General features: G+C 44.7%; 1 protein-coding gene across 1 annotated transcript; it reads left to right on the forward strand.

Annotated features, from left to right (window-relative positions):
• Positions 1–13,345: 13,345 nt before the first annotated feature.
• On the forward strand, positions 13,346–17,962 carry IL36RN (interleukin 36 receptor antagonist). Its single transcript, XM_040224234.1, has 5 exons — positions 13,346–13,381; positions 13,564–13,619; positions 14,954–15,039; positions 16,025–16,152; positions 16,327–17,962. Exons 2-5 carry the CDS (start codon positions 13,591–13,593, stop codon positions 16,549–16,551), a joined length of 468 nt encoding a protein of 155 aa, XP_040080168.1. The 5' UTR covers positions 13,346–13,381; positions 13,564–13,590; the 3' UTR covers positions 16,552–17,962.

Consider the following 17,962-nt stretch of genomic DNA (forward strand, 5'->3'; position numbering starts at 1 on the left):
CTTTCTACCATAAGGGTGGTGTCATCTGCATATCTGAGGTTATTGATATTTATCCTGGCAATCTTGATACCAGCTTGTGCTTCTTCCAGTCTAGCATTTCTCATGATGTACTCTGCATATAAGTTAAATAAGCAGAGGGACAATATACAGCCTTGATGTAGTCCTTTTCCTATTTGGAACCAGTCTATTGTTCCGTGTCCAGTTCAAACTGTTGCTTCCTGAACTGCATATAGGTTTCTCAAGAGGCAGGTCAGGTGGTCTGGTATTCCCATCTCTTTCAGAATTTTCCACAGTTTATTGTGATCCACACAGTCCTAGGCTTTGGCATAGTCAGGGAAGCCCTATTTAATAATTTGGGGTCTTGATTTCAGATTGGAGAGGTAGGTCCACTGCAGTATTTAGTCCAGATCTAATTATTTTCCACTTCTTAAGCAAACTCCTTCTGAACACTATACTCCAATGCCTGGGAATTATGGGATTCCCAGTCCAGCTGGTGGGGACAGGTATTACTCCCACTAAACTTTTAGAGTGTCTTAACCTTCAGCCTTTTCATACTGTTTGAAATCCTAAAAAAATTCCAGGGAAAATCAGTTCTGAATATTCATTGGAAAGACTGATGTTGAAGCTGAAGTTCCAATACTTTGGCCACCTGATGAGAAGTGACTCATTGGAAAACACCCTGATGCTGGGAAAGATTGAAGGCAGGAGGAGAAGGGGACAACAGAGGATGAGATGATTGGAAGGCATCACTGTCTCGATGACGTGAGTTTGACCAAGTTCTGGAAGTTGGTGATGGACAGGGAAGCCTGGCATGTTGCAGTCCATGGCGTCACAAAGAGTTGGACACGACTGAGTGGGTGAACTGAACTGAATCTCCAGCCTTGGGTAGATTCCTCATCTATAATGCATGAATCAGTACTCTGGTGATTGTGCAATGGGGACCTTCTATAGATCGTCTGGATTCTCCTTCTATGCAACCCTTCATTCTCACACTTGTATTATTATTATTTTTTTAATCTCCAACTACCTTTATTTCCACAAACTGAAAATCTCTATCTCCTCTACTCAGAAAGAATGCTGAGCCCCTGGGTTTCTACTACAAAGTGGGGGTAATTATTGGGTTGCCACATTTGTTTCCTGTCTCTCAGGGATCACTGTCCTTCGCTGGCTGATGTTCAGTGCTTTAAAACCATGGCTTCATAAATGTTATCCATTTTCTTTTTTTTTTTAGTTGAGTCAGGTGGGAAGTTAAATTTGGTTCTTGTTACCCCATCTTGCTAGAAGGAGAACTCAGGACATTTTAATACTATGGAAGACATATTTACATTTATAGAAAGAGTCAGATTAGCTTTGTATAATGCAGTATGATTCAGTCTCTCAATATGCTTGATGAACTAGTCGTCTCAAGATTTTACTTGTTATCTGGAGAGATAATTCACATGCAGATGAAACTGTTATCAGAAACACTAGATCAAAGTTGGAAGGCAGATAGGTGATAATTTAAATAGATGCTTATAGCATAATATTGGGCTTCCCTGGTGCTCAGATGGTAAAGAATCCGCCTGCAATGTGGGAGATCTGAGTTCAATCCCTGGGTCAGGAAGGTCCCCTGGAGGAGGGCATGGCAACTCCACTATTTTTGCCTGGAGAATTCCCACAGACAGAGGAACCTGGTGGGCTACAGTCCATGGGGTTACAAAGAGTTGAACATGACTGAGCGACTAAAGAACATGGTCTTCTAATAGTCTTTGGCCACCTGATGTGATGAGCCGACTCACTGGAAAAGACCCTGATGCTGGGAAAGGTTGAAGGCAAAAGGAGAAGAGGGTGACAGAAGATGAGATGGTTAGATAGCATCACTGACTCAGTGGACATGAATTTGAGCAAACTCTGGGAGATAGTGAAGGACAGTGAAGCCTGGGGTGCTGCAGTCCATGGAGTCACAAAGAGTTGGACATGACTTAGCGACTGAACAATAAATATAGTCTTCTAATACAGGGGGTGGTGCTCAGGCCTGGAGAGATACAAAAACACTAAGATCATTTCCTGCTCTTTGGCCTGTCATCAACCTGGTGGGCAAAGAAAGCCTAGGTTCTCCACTTCATAAAAAGTGGACAATGTGAACTTGAGTTAGGGAAGCCTGGAGAGGCAAAATCTGACCGATGATCTCGGGGTTGCCAGGCTTCCCTGGTGGCACTAGTGATAAAGAGTGAGTGAGTGTTAGTCGCTCAGTCATGTCTGACCCTTTGCAACCCCACAGACTGTAGCCCACCAGGATTCTCTGTCCATAGAATCCTCCAGGCAAGAATACTGGAGTGGGATGCTATTCCCTTCTTCAGGGGATCTTCCCGACCCAGGGATTGAACCTCTGTCTCCTGCATTGCAGGCGGATTCTTTACCCTCTGAGCCACAAGGAAAGCGCAGGGGTAAAAATCCCACCTGTAAATACAGGTAGATGTGAGAGATGTGGGCTCTATCTCTGGGTCAAGAAGATCCCCTGGAGGAGGGCATGGCAACCCACTCCAATATTCCTGCCTGGAGAATCCCATAGACAGAGGAGCTTGGTGGGCTACAGTCCACAGAGTCACAAAGAGTCAGACATGACTCAGGTGGCTTAGCACGCATGCTAGGGGTTGCCATGCTTTTTCTATAAAGGGCCATATATTACAACAGATAGTTTAGGCTTTGTCAGTCATACAGTCTCTGTGACAATTATTCAACTCTGCTGAAGTAGCAGCACAAAAATAGACAATATATAAGTCAATGAGCAAAGCTGTGTTAAACCTTATCTGTGGACACTAAAATTTGAAATTCATATAAATTTTACTGTTAGGAAATATTATTCCTTAAAATTTATTTCACTTATTTATTTTTTATTTTGTATTTTAAAATATTTATTTATGTACTTATTTGTGCTGGGTCTTAGTTTTGGCACATGGAATCTTCAGTCTTTATTGCAGTATGCAGGATCTCTAGTTGTGGCATGTGACCTCTTAGTTGTGGTATTTGGGATCTAATTCCCTGACCAGGGATTGGCCGTGGTCATTTGGAGCATCAGAGTCTTAGTCATTGGACCACTGGGGAAGTTCTTATTTCACTCATTTAAAAGTGTAAAAAATGTTCTTAGTTCATAGACTGTACAAAAATAGTTAGTGGGCCAGGTTTGGTCCATGGACTATAGTTTGCTGACCTCAAGTCTAAACTGGAGTAAATACCTTAATCTCACACTTTCTTCTAAGAAATAAAACTTTAATTTATTTGAAGCATGTAAAATCAGTCATGAGTGAGGTCTTATAGAATATAACATGCTAAATAACAAATAAAGATAAATTTTTAGAGAAAAAGAAAAATACATTTAAATCCGTGTATCAAAAATTAGTTAACCAGTATAAAAGTAAAAATAGAATTGTATGTTTCTAACATACTAGAAGAAAATGAATTGAAACAAAAAAAGAATGAATCGAGCAAGCAAAAAGTATGAATGAAGCACAACAAAAACTATGGTAGACAGAAAACCTAAAATAAAATCACAGGATAGACACAACAAAAAACATTCATAATCCCAATAAAAGAAAAAGGATTAAATTCACTAGTCAAACTAGGACACTTTAAAAAAGCACATATAAAGACACTACTAATAGTAATACTTATGCTGAAATAACAGGAGTAAAACGAAACAGTTCCCAGCCAACTGGGGACTATTAAAAAGCAGATACTGGGTGCTATGGATTAGGGATTGGGGGTGAAGCCAAAATGTGAGTATGAAGAGAGAGAGCCTTGTGGGGATAGAATAGTTCTCTATTTTGATAGCGGTGGTGATCGTACAAAATTACAGGGTTTCCCAGGTGGCAGTAGGCATAAAGAATCTGCCCATCATTGCAGAATATCCCCTGGAAGAGGGCATGGCAACCCACTCCAGTATTCTTGTCTGGAGAATCCCATGGACAGAGGAGCCTGGTGGGTTACAGTCCATAGGGTTGCACAGAGTTGGACATAACTGAAGTGACTTAGCATGCACGCACTGGGGTGCTATTGTTGCAGAGAAACATATATATGGCTATGTGTGATAAAGAGGGCAGTTCTCCAAAAAGATGTTATAATCTTAAATGTGTATGCTCCTAACAGCAGAGCTTCAAAACACATGAAGCAAAGACAGAATAGAAAGGAGACATAGACAATTATAGTTGGAGAATTCAACATTCCTCTCCCCATAATGGACTGAACAAGTAGACAGGAAATCAGTAAGGGTACAGAAGACCTGAAAAACATTGTCAATAGAGCACTCTACACAACAACATCAGAATGCACTTTCTTTTTTTAGTGCACACAGAATATTCACCATGATAGGTTATATTCTGGGTTATATAACAAAACCCAATGAATTTAAAATAAGAGAAATCACACAGTATATATTCTCAGATAATAACTGAATTAACTAGAAATTAACTAGAAAAGAAAATCTTTAGAAAAACTCCAAATATTTGGAAATTAAACAATATACTTTTAAGTAATTTGTGGGTCAAAGAGGAAGGCTAAGGGGAAATTTGAAAATATTTGAATTAAATAAAAATACAATATGTATAAATTTGTGAGATATAACTAAAGCATGCCTACCTAGAGCAAAATTCATAGTGTTTAATACTTATAGTAGAAAAGTCAATGTGTCAGATTAATAATCTAAGCTTCCATCTTGAGAAACTGCAAAGAATATAAACCCATATACATATATATGGGCTCCCCCAGTTGCTCAGCGGGTAAAGAATCTGCCTGCAGTGCAGGAGACACAGGAGAAATGGGTTCAATCCTTGGGTCAAGAAGATCTCCTGGAGGAGGAAATGGCAACCCACTCCAGTATTCTTGCCTGGAAAATTCCATGGACAGAGGAGCCTGGCAGGCTATAGTCCCAGAGGTCCCAAAGAGTTGAACATGACTGAGCAACTATAGGTTTAGTCACTAAATCATATCTGACTCTTGGTGACCCCATGGACTGTAGCCTGCCAGGCTTCTCTCTCTGTGGAATTTTCCAGGCAAGAATACTGGAGTGGGCTACCATTTCCTTCTCCAGGGGATCTTCCCGACCCAGGGATTGAACCTGGGTCTCCTGCATTGCAGGTGGAGTCTTTACCAACTGAGCCACCAGGGAAACACTGGGTAACTAAGTATATTTATATATATATGGGGGATAATTTTACCTTCTCTGTTCCAAACATCGCTAAGGTGAAAAAGTGAAAGTTCGACCCAGGGAACGAACCCAGGTCTCCCGCATTGCAGGCAGACTCTTTACCGTCTGAGCCACCAGGAGTCTTAGAGACTCCCTGCAGGGAGCCCTGATGCAGCTGCCCTTGTCCTGGCTGGCTCTGCTGTGGGTGCTCACCGCTCCAAGTCCTTTGTGGAAAGAAACAAAGATCACATGGACCCGTTGCATGAATGGTTGGAAGCGATGGATCAAAATGTGGCTGGCCTGATCCACCCGTCCAAGAGTGCCCTCTCTGATGAGATCATGGCCATACACACAGAGCTTAGGGTACTTGACAGGCAGAAGGTGGGGAGGACCCAGGGAGAATGGAGCCAGACCAGCCCACTTTCTGAACATCTGGCTTTTCTGTTCCATGTTTTTAGTTTAATTCCAATTTCACACCCAGGTCCAGAAACTGGCTCAAGTACCAGCTGTTCTTCAGACAGAAGTCTAGTTGTGCTCAAACCACACAACCCATGGGAGGGGAGTCCTTAGGCTCTGGGGGCTTCTGAAGTGCAGCGGACAGAAACCTCTGGACCTGCTTGGGAGGGTCTCATCTGCATCTGGGTTAAGGAGTTTGCCAGTGGCTCTGGCCCCGCCCCTGGTGACTAAGTCAGGAGAAACTCTCAGGTGGGTGTGACACACACAGAACCTCACCCTGCCTCCTGGGTCACCCACACACTCCTTGATCCCTGCTTGTAGAACTGGCCCATCCCCAGCCCTCCCCCGCTGGAAGATGCCACAGAACTAAGCAGAAACAAGGCACCCAGCTGCAGCCGGTACCCAGACCTCAAACCTTCTTATGATCTCATGGGGAGCCCAGGGGTTCTCAGATGTGCTAAGATCCCAGTGGCACCTTCCCCTATGTCACTCCCACAGTGACCACAGGTTGTGGCTGGAGATGGGGGAGGAGGTCCCTTTCTGCTTGGGGCTCCCTGAAGGCTGTGTGAGCATCGCTACCGTCTCTCCTGTGCCAGGCAGGGTCCTTCAAGGATGTTCTAAGCACCTAAAAGTCATCCCAGGGAGTGAGCAATCCTTTCCATTTGGATTAAAAAAAAAAAAAATTCCATAATCCAACACATTCTTTTTTACAAAGTTAATTTATTTTTGGCTGTGCTGGGTCTTTGTTGCTGTGCGCAGGCTTCCTCTAGCTGTGTTGAGCAGGGCCACTCTCTAGTTGTGATGTGCAGGCTTCTTACTGTGGTGGCGTCTCTTGTTGTGCAGCACAAGCTCTAGGTGCATGGGCTTCAGTAATTGTGGTTTGTAGGTCCTAGAGGGTGGGGGCTTAGTTGCTCTGTGATATGTGGAAACTTCCTGGATCAGGGATGGAACTCGTGTCCCCTGAATTGGCAGGCACGATTTGTATCCATTGTACCACCAGGGAAGTCCTGTCCACCACTGTATTGTCTGTACTGGTGAAGCCTTTTGACTCTGAACCAGCTCTGGGGGTTCCCACTGTCTTTCCTGTTCTTGTGGAGGAAGACGCCCCTGTTATTCTGGAGACTTGATCCTTCCTGCAAACAAAACCATGAGAGGGAGATCAACTAGTTTCCATCTCTGCCCTCCTTTCCTCTATCACTTGAATCTGTAGAATTCCATGGTTTATTTGTTCACAGTTGGGGATGGAGCTTGGGAGGAGGGACAAGTTAGTATGGAATCCACCTGCCCAATACTGGGTCCATCTCTTACTAGTTTGTGACCTTGTGAACCAGACTCTCTAAGCCTCATTTTGTCTTATCAGTCAAATGCAAATAGACTAGTGCTCATCTCCCAGGACCCCTGGCACAATGCCTGTACTGCTTTTGAGATGGTGCCAGGCACAGTAAATGAGCAGCCAATGTTAGCCTTCTTGTAAGTAACGTGGAAATCCCATAGCATGTGCTATGGCCTCTCAGCCAGACTGCGGTGGGGGTTTCTCATTCTCTGGCCCAGGTAAGGGCATTAACCTGTGCAAGGAAGTGTTTGGTCTTGAACCAGCCCCAGATTTAGGGGAATGTGAACCTGGCCTCTGCTATGTTCCCAGTTTCCTCTTTATGTACCTGGGGAGGAGACAGGGAACCACAAAGAGGGCAGTAAGCAGGTGTCTGTGGGTTTGTGCCAAGTGCCTACCATGCTCTTCACAGCCTCTGTCTCATCCACTCCTCGTGACAACCCAGTGAAGTGACTATTACTCTGTTTTTATAGAGAAACAAATAGGTGAGATGAATCATCACATCAGAGAGAAGAAACAAATTCCCAAGGCCACGTAGCTGCTGCTGCTGCTGGTGGTAGTGATGATATAGCTGACATTTAAGCATCTACTGTGTGCCTGGCGGGCTTCCCAGGTGGCTCAGTGATAAAGAATCTGCCTGCCAATGCAGGAGACGCAGGTTCGATCCCTGGGTCTGGAAGATCCCCTGAGAGAAGGAAATGGCAACCCACTCAGTATTCTTGCCTGGAAAATTCCATGGGCAGAGGAGCCTGGCAGGCTACAGTCCATGGAGTCATAAAGAGTTGGACATGACTGAGCAACTAAGCATGCCTGCATGAACGTGCCTGGCACTCTTTTAAGCACATCACATACGTTAACTCATTTAAGCTCAACAACCTAGGTAAATACTATTTTTATTCCTGTTTCACAGATGAGGACTTCAAAACACAGAAAGATTCAATCATTTGATCAAAAATACACGCTGATAAGTGACACATTTAGGACTTGGATCAGAGTGTCTTGACCAGACTTCAGCAAACTTTTTCTCTCAAAGGTCAGGTATGAAGTAACTTAGGTTTTGCAAGCTATGTAGTGTCTGTCACAAATATTCAATGTTGATCATTGTAGTACGGAAGTGTTCATAGACTGTTTAAGCAAATGAACGTGACAGTGTTCCAACAAAACAAAGAGTGGGCCCATCTTAGCCCAGAGGCCAAGGTTTGTCCACCTGTGGTCTTAGCTGTTAAGTCAAAAGAATGAAGAGTCAAAGGCGTCAATACAGAGTAAAGTAAGAAAGAGAAGAATGAATGTCATATATTAACACATATACATGGAATCTAGAAAAGTGGTACAGATGAACCTATTTGCAGGGCAGGACTAGAAACACAGATGCAGAGAACAGACTTGTGGACATAACAAGGGAAAGAGAGGGTGGGATGAGTTGAGAGAGTAGGATTGACATATACACACTGAAGTGAAGAGTGAAAGTGTTGGTCACTCAGTCATGTCTGGTTCCTTGCAACCCTACAGTCTGTAGCTCACCAGGTTCCTCTGTCCATGGGACTCTTTAGGCAAGAATACTGGAGCGGGTTGCCATTTCCTCCTCCAGGGGATCTTCCCGATCCTGGCTTGAACCCTGGCTTCCTGAATTGCAGGCAGTTTCTTTACCATCTGAGCCACCAGGGAAGCACCTATATACACTACTACGTGTAAAATAGATAGCTAGTGGGAAGCTGCTGTATAGCACAGGGACCTCAGCTCAATGCTCTGTGATGACCTAGAGGGATGGGATAGGAGAGTGGGAGGGAGGTTCAAGAGGGAGGGGATATATGTATACGTGTAGCTGATTCACATTGTTGTATAGTAGAAATTAACACACAATTGTAAGGCAATTATGTTCCAAAAAAAGTTTTTAAAAAATCTCTGAGAAATAAAATCATAATTGTGAACAAAATGTTAGGCAATTATCTGGCTTTTTTTTCTACATGATACAGTGGGTAATTTAGTCAATGTCAATGCAGCATTATTTATCAAAGGCATTAAGTGCCTAGAATATGCCAATGAAAAAATAGAAAACATCTCCCTTTGAATGAGTTTATTTTCCAACAGGACTGGCAGGGGAGCTGATACGTAGTACACCCAAATTGTTCAATGTGCTTACAAGTGGTGAGTGCTGTGCAAAGAAATGAAGCGTGGAAAGGGGAATTGGAAGTAGGAGAGAGCAGTTTAGGGTGGTGAGTATAAATAAGTCTTGTTGAGAAGGTGACAGTTTAGCAAAGACTTTAAAGAGTAAAAGAGTGAGCCATGCTGATGTCTTGGAGAAGAGCTTTCCATGCTGAGAGAATGGCCAGTGCAAAGGCCCCGAGGCAGGGACATGCTTCACTTGTTCAAGAAAGAGCAAGAGGTTCCTGGGCCTTGAATGTACTGCATGGAGTGGTGAAAGGATGAGGTCAAGAGTTAACGAGGGCCTGATTTTGTGGGGCTTTGAAAACATGGCCAAGTCTTTTCTTTTACTCTCAGAGACTCTGGAGCAGATGGGCTGTGATCTGACTCAGACTATGAAAAAGATCACTCTGACTGCTGTGTTGTGATTTGGGCTCAGTAGCTTTGGATTCAGGTTTCCTGGGCTTCATTCTGACTCTAATATTAATTTTAGGTCCAGTATCAGATGAAAGTTAATCTTTATATTCTTGGTTTCCACATCCATGAATGAGACATAATAATTATGGTATTAACCATGCAGGGCAGCTCTGAGCACAAAATGAGAACATTCAGGCCAACCACTAAACATAGTTCTTGGGACATAGTGAACATCAAATGAATATTGGCTATTTTAATTATTGTTTAATTTATCTTACTAATAAAAATGACCATTTTGCTATAATAAGCTGTTTGTGAATGTGTGCTTACCTAGTAGTACAGGTGTGTACTCTTACACTGTTTGAATCCTCATCTCCCCATGAAGGACAGGATCTACACTCATCTCCAGGGCACTGCCCCTCAAAGGTGGTAAGAAGTCTCCATTGGGAACATTACTCTTCTGCAGGCTGGGACAGCCTCTGGGCACCTCCGTGGTCCATAAGATGTTACAGACAGACCCAAATGAACTTTTTGGCCAACCCAATATATTCTTTAGTCACTAAATCCAGTTCACACTCAAAGGAAGGAGAATTAAGCTCCACTTCTTAAAGGGTGGAGTATCAAAGAATCTGTGTATATATTTGAAAACCACGACACATGGTGTGTGAAGCTGGGGCAAAGGAACATTGTTTTATATAATGCCAGTTTAATTTTCAAAAAATCCAAAACATGACTTTCACACAAACATACAGTGAGCATGTATCAAAGATATATCATTATTAATAAATGAAGGAACTGGAAGGATGATAAAGCTTATTCAAAGGGTAAGTCAAGGAATAGAAGCTTATATGATCAATCAGGAAAGAAATGGTGGAATGGATTGGCTTACATTAAAAAAAAAACACAAACAACCCTGCTTAATGAATTATAAAGCAACACAACTGTACCCAGATCAAAGCAGTCAATTCTAAAGGAAATCAGTCCTGAATATTCATTGGAAGGACTGATGCTGAAGCTGAAACTCCAATACTTTGGCCACCTCATGCAAAGAGTTGACTCATTGGAAAAGATGCTGGGAAAGTTTGAAGGCAGGAGAAGGGGATGACAGAGGATGAGATGGTCAGATGGCATCACCGACTCAATGGACATGAGTTTGAGCAAGCTTTGGGAGTTGGTGATGGACAGGGAAGCCTGGCATGCTGCAGTCCATGGGGTCATAAAGAGTTGGACATGACTGAGCATGTGAACTAAACTGACAACTGATACCTTTTAGGACTATCTTTTCTATCAGGCAGAAATTATTTGCAACTTATCAGTCTTCTCTTAGTTCACATCTAACTTCACGGAGTCTGATAATCTAACCCATGGTAATTAATAAGTCAGACAAAGACGGACTTTCCCCAGAGAACTGTGCAATTGCTGGTGGGATTGTTTGACAATGCTCCAGTACAACACCAAGAGCACATACCATTATCATTGTGTTTTATTTTCAAGTTTGGAAAAGTTTTCTTAGCAGGGATTTGCTTTATATTTCTTTCTTTCATTTTCTTGGTTCATCCATTCACTGCCCCATCCATTCACTCTGTATCGCCCCCTTGTTACGCACAACCCTCTGGATGTTCTGGGCTTCCCTGGTAGCTCAGAGGTTAAAGTGTCTGCCTGGAATGTGGGAGACCCGGGTTCAATCCCTGGGTTGGGAAGATCCCCTGGAGAAGGAAATGACAACCCACTCCAGTACTCTTGCCTGGAGAATCCCATGGAGGGAGGAGCCTGGTAGGCTACAGTCCATGGGGTTGAAAAGAGTGGGACACGACTGAGCGACTTCACTTCATTTCACTGGATGTTCAGCATCATGGAGGTGAGGGGAGGGGGACCACATACTGGCTTCATTCTTTATTAGCAGAAGGAGGAGGGAGCTTGATGAAGCACCATGGCAGCGTCCTGTGGTCACACAGGTGCAATTCACTGGAGTCAGGGGATCATTGGGAGCAAACTAAGCAGTTGGCATTTTACCTTTTTAGGAGAAACAAAACCTTTTTCTCTATTACCACTTTGCAAATGAAAGCCTGTTTGCTTAAAGTCATTTTGCCTATTGGCTAACTCCTTCCGCAGAGTCTTTTTTTGTTTTGTCCTTTTTTACAACTATTTGCACAAATAGTGTCTTTTCTATTTGGCCAATTTATGGCCAACATAATAATTTTTACATAAGGCTCTAATTTTCTGAAAGGTGTTTATCACAGTAGCGGCATTATGAGTGATGAATCATTTTTCTACCCTTTGAACCATGGTGATACTTTATTTATTTTTGAACATTTTAAGGACATTTTAGTCCATTCCTCTGAAAACAATATTTTTTAAAAATATATGACTTAACAATAAATGGTTTTCTGTGGTGCTCAAGACATAATTAAATTGTTATTATGCACTGACCCTTACCTTTCATTTAGATCCATTACACGGAGCATATGGAAGGATTAAAACTTCATGAAATATCATACAATCACACATTATTTTATCAGTTATGCACTGAAGAAAGAGCAATAATACATGGCCCAAACTAGATTTTATTTTCAAGGGAAATAATCAGACACACAAGCAAAGATGTTGATACAAAGATGTTTGTCACTGAAAGATTTTCAATAACACATTATGATAATACCAACAGCTAATAATAATTGATTGCTGTAATTAAATGATGTTGCATAGAAATACTCTGCAGCTATTCAATATTCTGATATCATTATGTCAGTCAGTGAAGTTGCTCAGTTGTGTCTGACTCTTTGCAATCCCATGGACTGTAGCCCACCAGGCTCCTCCATCCATGGAATTTTTCAGGCAAGAATACTGGAGTGGGTTGCCATTTCCTTCTCCAGGGGATCTTCCCGGCCCAGGGATCAAACCCAGGTCTCCTGCATTGCAGGCAGACGCTTTACCATCTGAGCTACCAGGGAAGTATATCATTATACTTGATATGAAAAGAGATTCTGCTATTTTGCTTACATGACTAAAGCGAGTCGAAAATAGGGTAGGCAGCTCAGACGGTAAAGAATCTGCCTGCAGTGTGGGAGACCTGGATTCTTTCCCTGGGTTGCACAGATCCCCTGGAGGAGGGTATGGCAACCCACTCCAGAATTCTTGCCTGGAGAATTCCCATGGACAGAGGAGCCTGGCGAGCTACAGTCCATGGGGTCGCAAAGAGTTGAACAGGACAGAGAGACTAAACAGAGCATATCTGGGATGCAACATGTGTAAAGTGATAGTTACAGGTATGTATGTGCAGAGGAAAAAACTGTTGTTCTTAGTTTGCTGATAATACACAAGCTGGAGACGAGAATTCTTTTTTTTTTTTTGTCAATCTGGATTTTCAGGTTTTTCTACAATGAATATATACTCTTAACAGTACCTAAGCAGGCGAGCTCCACCTCCAGCATTTTCCATAGTCTTGGCAAAGGCAGACAGGAAAGAAGGAAGAAGGGAAGGAAAGGAGGGAGGAAACAAAAGAGGGAGAGAAGGAAGGAGGGCAGGGAGAAAGGAGGAAAGGGGGTTGTTCCAGCTCACTGCATGTTGCCCTTGGGTCTGGCAGGGCCAGATGTCTAGGAGCTCAGTGATCACAAAGGGCTGGAAAGCCCCTGGAAGTACTTCAGAATTGCTCGAAGAAGAGACTTTCCAAAAGTTTTCTTCTCTGAGTGAGATAATGAGTGGCAGGTGTTTCTGGAAGCTTAAGGTAGTATGAAATCACTCTGGAAATCCTGCTCCTCCCGAGACTGAGGCAGTTTCAGGGGCCCCTCCCTAGGGATCATTAAAAGGGCTGAGGCAACCTTGGAGGAGTAGGCAGACAGCAAGGGCTCTGTCAGAAGAAAGGAGTGATCAAAGGTGTCCTCTGGGGAACTGGGCCTCTCCTCTCCTGACCCCAGACCTAGAATTCCCCTGCTCTTTGGGGGCTCTTCTCATGCCAGGGCAGAGGGTCAAGGGGGGTGGTAGGGAGGGCTCAGGGGGCCCAGGTCCCCTGCAGCTCAACCTCCATTTCCACCTAAGATTTTCTGTTATCTCAAAATAGGAGAGTCTACACATTGGGAAGCTCAAGATGGTCCTGAGCGGGGCGCTGTGCTTCCGGTGAGTATCTGAGCCTCTGACTGATTCGTGTCCAGTGGGAAGGGGCACAAGTTCTGGGTAGACCTGTTGTCCAGTCTTTCCACTGAGGGGATGCTCAGGATTGCCTACAGTGGGGGTGGCTAGAAAGGTGTGAACAGGCACTTACCTCCTTGCCTTTAGACCATCTCTTCCAGCCTCTCCAGAGTGGGGCAGGCTTCCCTCTTGGGGGTTACCTGATGAGAAAAGAGCTGTGGCCTTGTCCATCATAATGAGAAAGGCAGTTAGGAGCTTGGATCCCTACTGTTACCTACCATCCCCACCCTCCGATGCGGTGAAGTGAAATCAATTCAGGCACTACTTCCTTACTGCCCTTTGGGACAAAATAGCATTAGCAAAACTCTTCTGTCAGTCTGTCTGTCCACTGGCCTGTGCTGAGTCAGGCGCTCCACTCCGGACTTGGAACAGTGAATGAGAAGACTCTTGCTCTCACCGAGCTCAGGGTCTACTATAGCTTGCCCCCCAAGAGAAGCCAGTCTTATGAGTGGCTTTATACAGTGGTGCTCTTTGGTCAAGGAAATGTGGAGAATAGGCTTTCTACGTCCCCTTCGAAGAGGATTGTAGCACAACTCAGCATATTAGTTACTTTGAAGTAGAGATTCCTTTGTGTTTAGCCAAAATTTAGCCAATTTGTATATAGCATACTTTTTTTCCCCACATGATATCTGGAAGAAACCTCTTCAGAATACATCTTTCACCTCACAAGATGTCAGAAAATCAACTGAAATTGTAAATGTGAATTAAATTTGAAAAGCAAAAGGAAAGAATTTTAAATGTAAAGAAAGCCTTCACATAGTAGGGACTATATAGGCAAGTGGAAATATTAATAAAGGCACCAAGCAGAAGAAGTAAAGGTAGAATTTGATCAAGGCACATTTTAACCTTGAAAAGGCCTGAACAGCATCTATCCCATCTTCTTAGTTTAGCAATGAGGAGACTCAGGCCGAGAGAGAGTGAACCATTTGTTTATTGTGATAATGGTGGCAGAGCCAGGGTGGGAACCCAGGACTCTGACCCACAGTTTGATTTCCTTTCCAACGTAGCACATGAAAGAGTCCGGTTAGTGTAGAAAAGATTGCAGAGGGTGAAAGAGAAAGTCCCAGACTCAGATGGGAGGCTGTGGTGTTGTCCCAGTGATAAGCATGCGCCCCCAGGGGTGGGGGAGAACGCCGTGCCATTACTTCCGGCTCAGTGGGAAGAGAGGGCAACAGTGCCTGAGACTGGGGGAACCTCCAGAGCCCAGGGAAGCTGGAGCAACCCCTCCCCTAACTGAGTGTCATCCTGTCCTGATATTTCAGAATGAAGGATGCAGCATTGAAGGTGCTTTACCTGCATGATAATCAGCTTCTAGCCGGAGGCCTACAAGCGGGGAAGGTCATTAAAGGTTGGTGGCCAAAACCTGCCCCTACTTCCCTAGGTCTCTATATGCTCAGAGGGAGGGGTTCTGAAGAGGAGTTAAAAACACTGGCACAAACCTACAGACCTGACACAGTAGATAGGGTGTCAAAAAACCAGGCTCTGAGCAAGGACAAATGAAGTACCACACTTTCCAGAATGGCGCCATGCACCGGAAGCCTCTATATAGAGGTGGATTCTTTTCCAAGATGGCTGTTTTGTCGTTTCCTCGGTAGGTGGAGCTGCGTCCCACATCCCTTTTCCTGGTAGCCCTTGCTGAGGACAGCACTAACGCAGGCTGTCTAAATCTTTACTCCCATGTGAGAGGGGGTTTCTGCCTCTTCACTCTGGGTCCCCTTGGCTCTCTGAGGGTCCTTGGTCACTCAGAGTGGTGGGACTCAGAGGGGCAGGTGGCACCATCTGACTTTGTGCTCACAGTGTGTCTGGGCCTGCTTACTAAGCAGCACACACCTGGAACACTCTTACCAGGTGTTAGGGCCAGGTAGAGCTCTCTCTGAGGTTGTGTGTGTGCGAGAGAGAGAGAGAGAGAGAGAGAGAGAGAGAGAGATGGAGGAATTATACAGAGAGGAATAAGATCTTTTCCGGATCTCAGGACTCTCACAGGAGGGTAGAAAAATGTCCAAATAACTTTAATTGAGAGTTTTATCAAGACAAGTTACAAAAAAGTCTGGAGGGTCAAGGGGCATTGAAAGACGTGATCAAATTTCCCTTGGGGTTTGAAGTTTTGACCCTGCACAAGCGAATGGATGTGGAGGTGGAAGATAGTATCATCTTCGTGGTTCCGTGTGTCTTGACGTTCACTGGACCACCTTACGAGACCACCCTCCCCTACATGACAGCTGCTATGAAGCTCCCCTTCTGCCCAGCTGTGGGGGAGGGTATCTGATACAGCCCACAGTGGGGGAGAGAGAGGAAGGGCAGTCAAAGTTCCCGCATCCCCTTCCTTCCTCTAGGTGAGGAGATCAGCGTTGTCCCCAATCGGTCTCTGGATGCCAAGCTTTCTCCAGTCATCCTGGGCGTCCAGGGTGGGAGCCAGTGCCTGTCGTGTGGGACAGGGCAGAAACCAACCCTGAAACTAGAGGTGGGTCCTGTCGGGGCAGCCTCACCACTCTCTGGCTTCACTAAGTCAAAGATGCTGCTGCTGCTGCTGCGGCTGGGGCACCTCTCCCTCGCAGCGTTCTGTTGATCGCGGTTCTGCCTCCTTATGTCCTACCACTTGCTCCTGTCGCTCACCTGTCGTGCCCTCTGTCTGCAGCCAGTGAACATCATGGAGCTCTACCACAGTGCTGAGAAGTCTAAGAAATTCACCTTCTACCGCCGGGACACGGGGCTCACCTCCAGCTTTGAGTCAGCTGCCTACCCAGGCTGGTTTCTTTGCACGGTGCCTGAAGCTGACCAGCCTCTACAGATCACCGAACTCCCGAAGGACACCAGCTGGGACGACCCCATCACCGACTTCTACTTCCAGCAATGTGACTAGGGCAACATGTCTCCAGGGCTCCCTGCAGGCCAGCTCTGGCAGGGGCTGGAGGTGTAGGAGGACACCCGTGGCGTCACTCTGCCTCTGCCTTTGCTCTCACGGCCCCCACTTTTGAGGGCTGGGCATACTGCCAGTCTTCCTGCACTTGTTTCCCAGTTTGGGTAAATCCTTCTGAGATTTGGGGCTTTGTACAGTTTCCTCTTCTGCTGATTGGCACTACTGGTGTGAATCCTTGAAAAAGCCCCATGAAATAAACCTGTCATGAGTCAGGGTCAGGGGAGTGGTGGGAACCCTCCATGCTTTGTGATAAAGTACCTGGTAGCTGGTAGCCCCACAGGGCAGCACATCTCTGGTTGAGCCTATCAGGGCCACCAGCCGGCCACACGAGGGCCCCACTGTGCAGAAGAGGGAGAGTGTTCATAGAGCTGAGGATTCAGACCCCGCCCGCTTCTCTTTAACTCAGCCGCCATCATATGCTGCCTTTTCCATCTCTACCTTCATGTTTCAGCCATGGATGGGAGAGGGTAGTGGTGTCTGAGGAAGTGGCTCCAACTCAGAAGACAGAAAAAGGGCATGTCATACATTTTGAAATACAAGGTACCATTAAAACCCAAGATAGTGACGTCTCTTCACACGGAAAGATGCTCATGACATATTGAGCAAGAAAAATGAGTTACAAAGTAGCATATCTTATAATTGCAATTTAATGAAAACAACCTATTTATATATATTTCTGCATAGAAACAAAAGTCTGAAAGAGTTGACTTCCATTTTAGCAATGTCAGGGTAATGCTATTAGAGGTGCTTTTTCTTTCCTTCTTTTTATTTATCTGTATTTTCTAATTGTTCTACAATGAAGATGGGAGTGACTGATGATTCCCAGTCGCTTGGTATTCATGCCCCACCTCTGTGCTCCCTCCCACATTCAACCACAGTTGTTTCCATGACCAATAGAACACAACGGAATGTTATGCTCTATTAACAATACGTAACAACACAATGTTATGTAGCTTGTCAGATTAAGTTATAAAAGACACTGTGGCTTCTATCTTGGTCTGTTTCTTTGCTCACTTGCTCTGGGGGAAGCCACCTGCTATGTGTGAGCAGCCCTATAAGGAGACCCAGTGGTGGAAAGTGAAGGCTCCTGACAATGGCCACACAAGTGACCTTGATAGTAGCTCCGCCTCCAGCCCAGCTAGGCCTTCAAGTGACGCGCCTCTGAGTGCCTGTAACCTAGTGAGAGGCTGAAGCAGAACCACCCCGGGAAGCTCAGCCCAGTTCTTAGGAACCCTGAGAAAATAAAGTGTTCCTGCTTCATGTTGTTAAGGTTTGGGGTCAGGTCACCTGTTATCCAGCAATACATGACTAGTACGGAGGGGAAGAGAAATAATTTACGTTATTATGATTGCAA

The sequence above is a fragment of the Oryx dammah genome, unplaced genomic scaffold (genome assembly GCF_014754425.2).
Source record: "Oryx dammah isolate SB20612 unplaced genomic scaffold, SCBI_Odam_1.1 HiC_scaffold_25, whole genome shotgun sequence".
NCBI lineage: Eukaryota > Metazoa > Chordata > Mammalia > Artiodactyla > Bovidae > Oryx > Oryx dammah.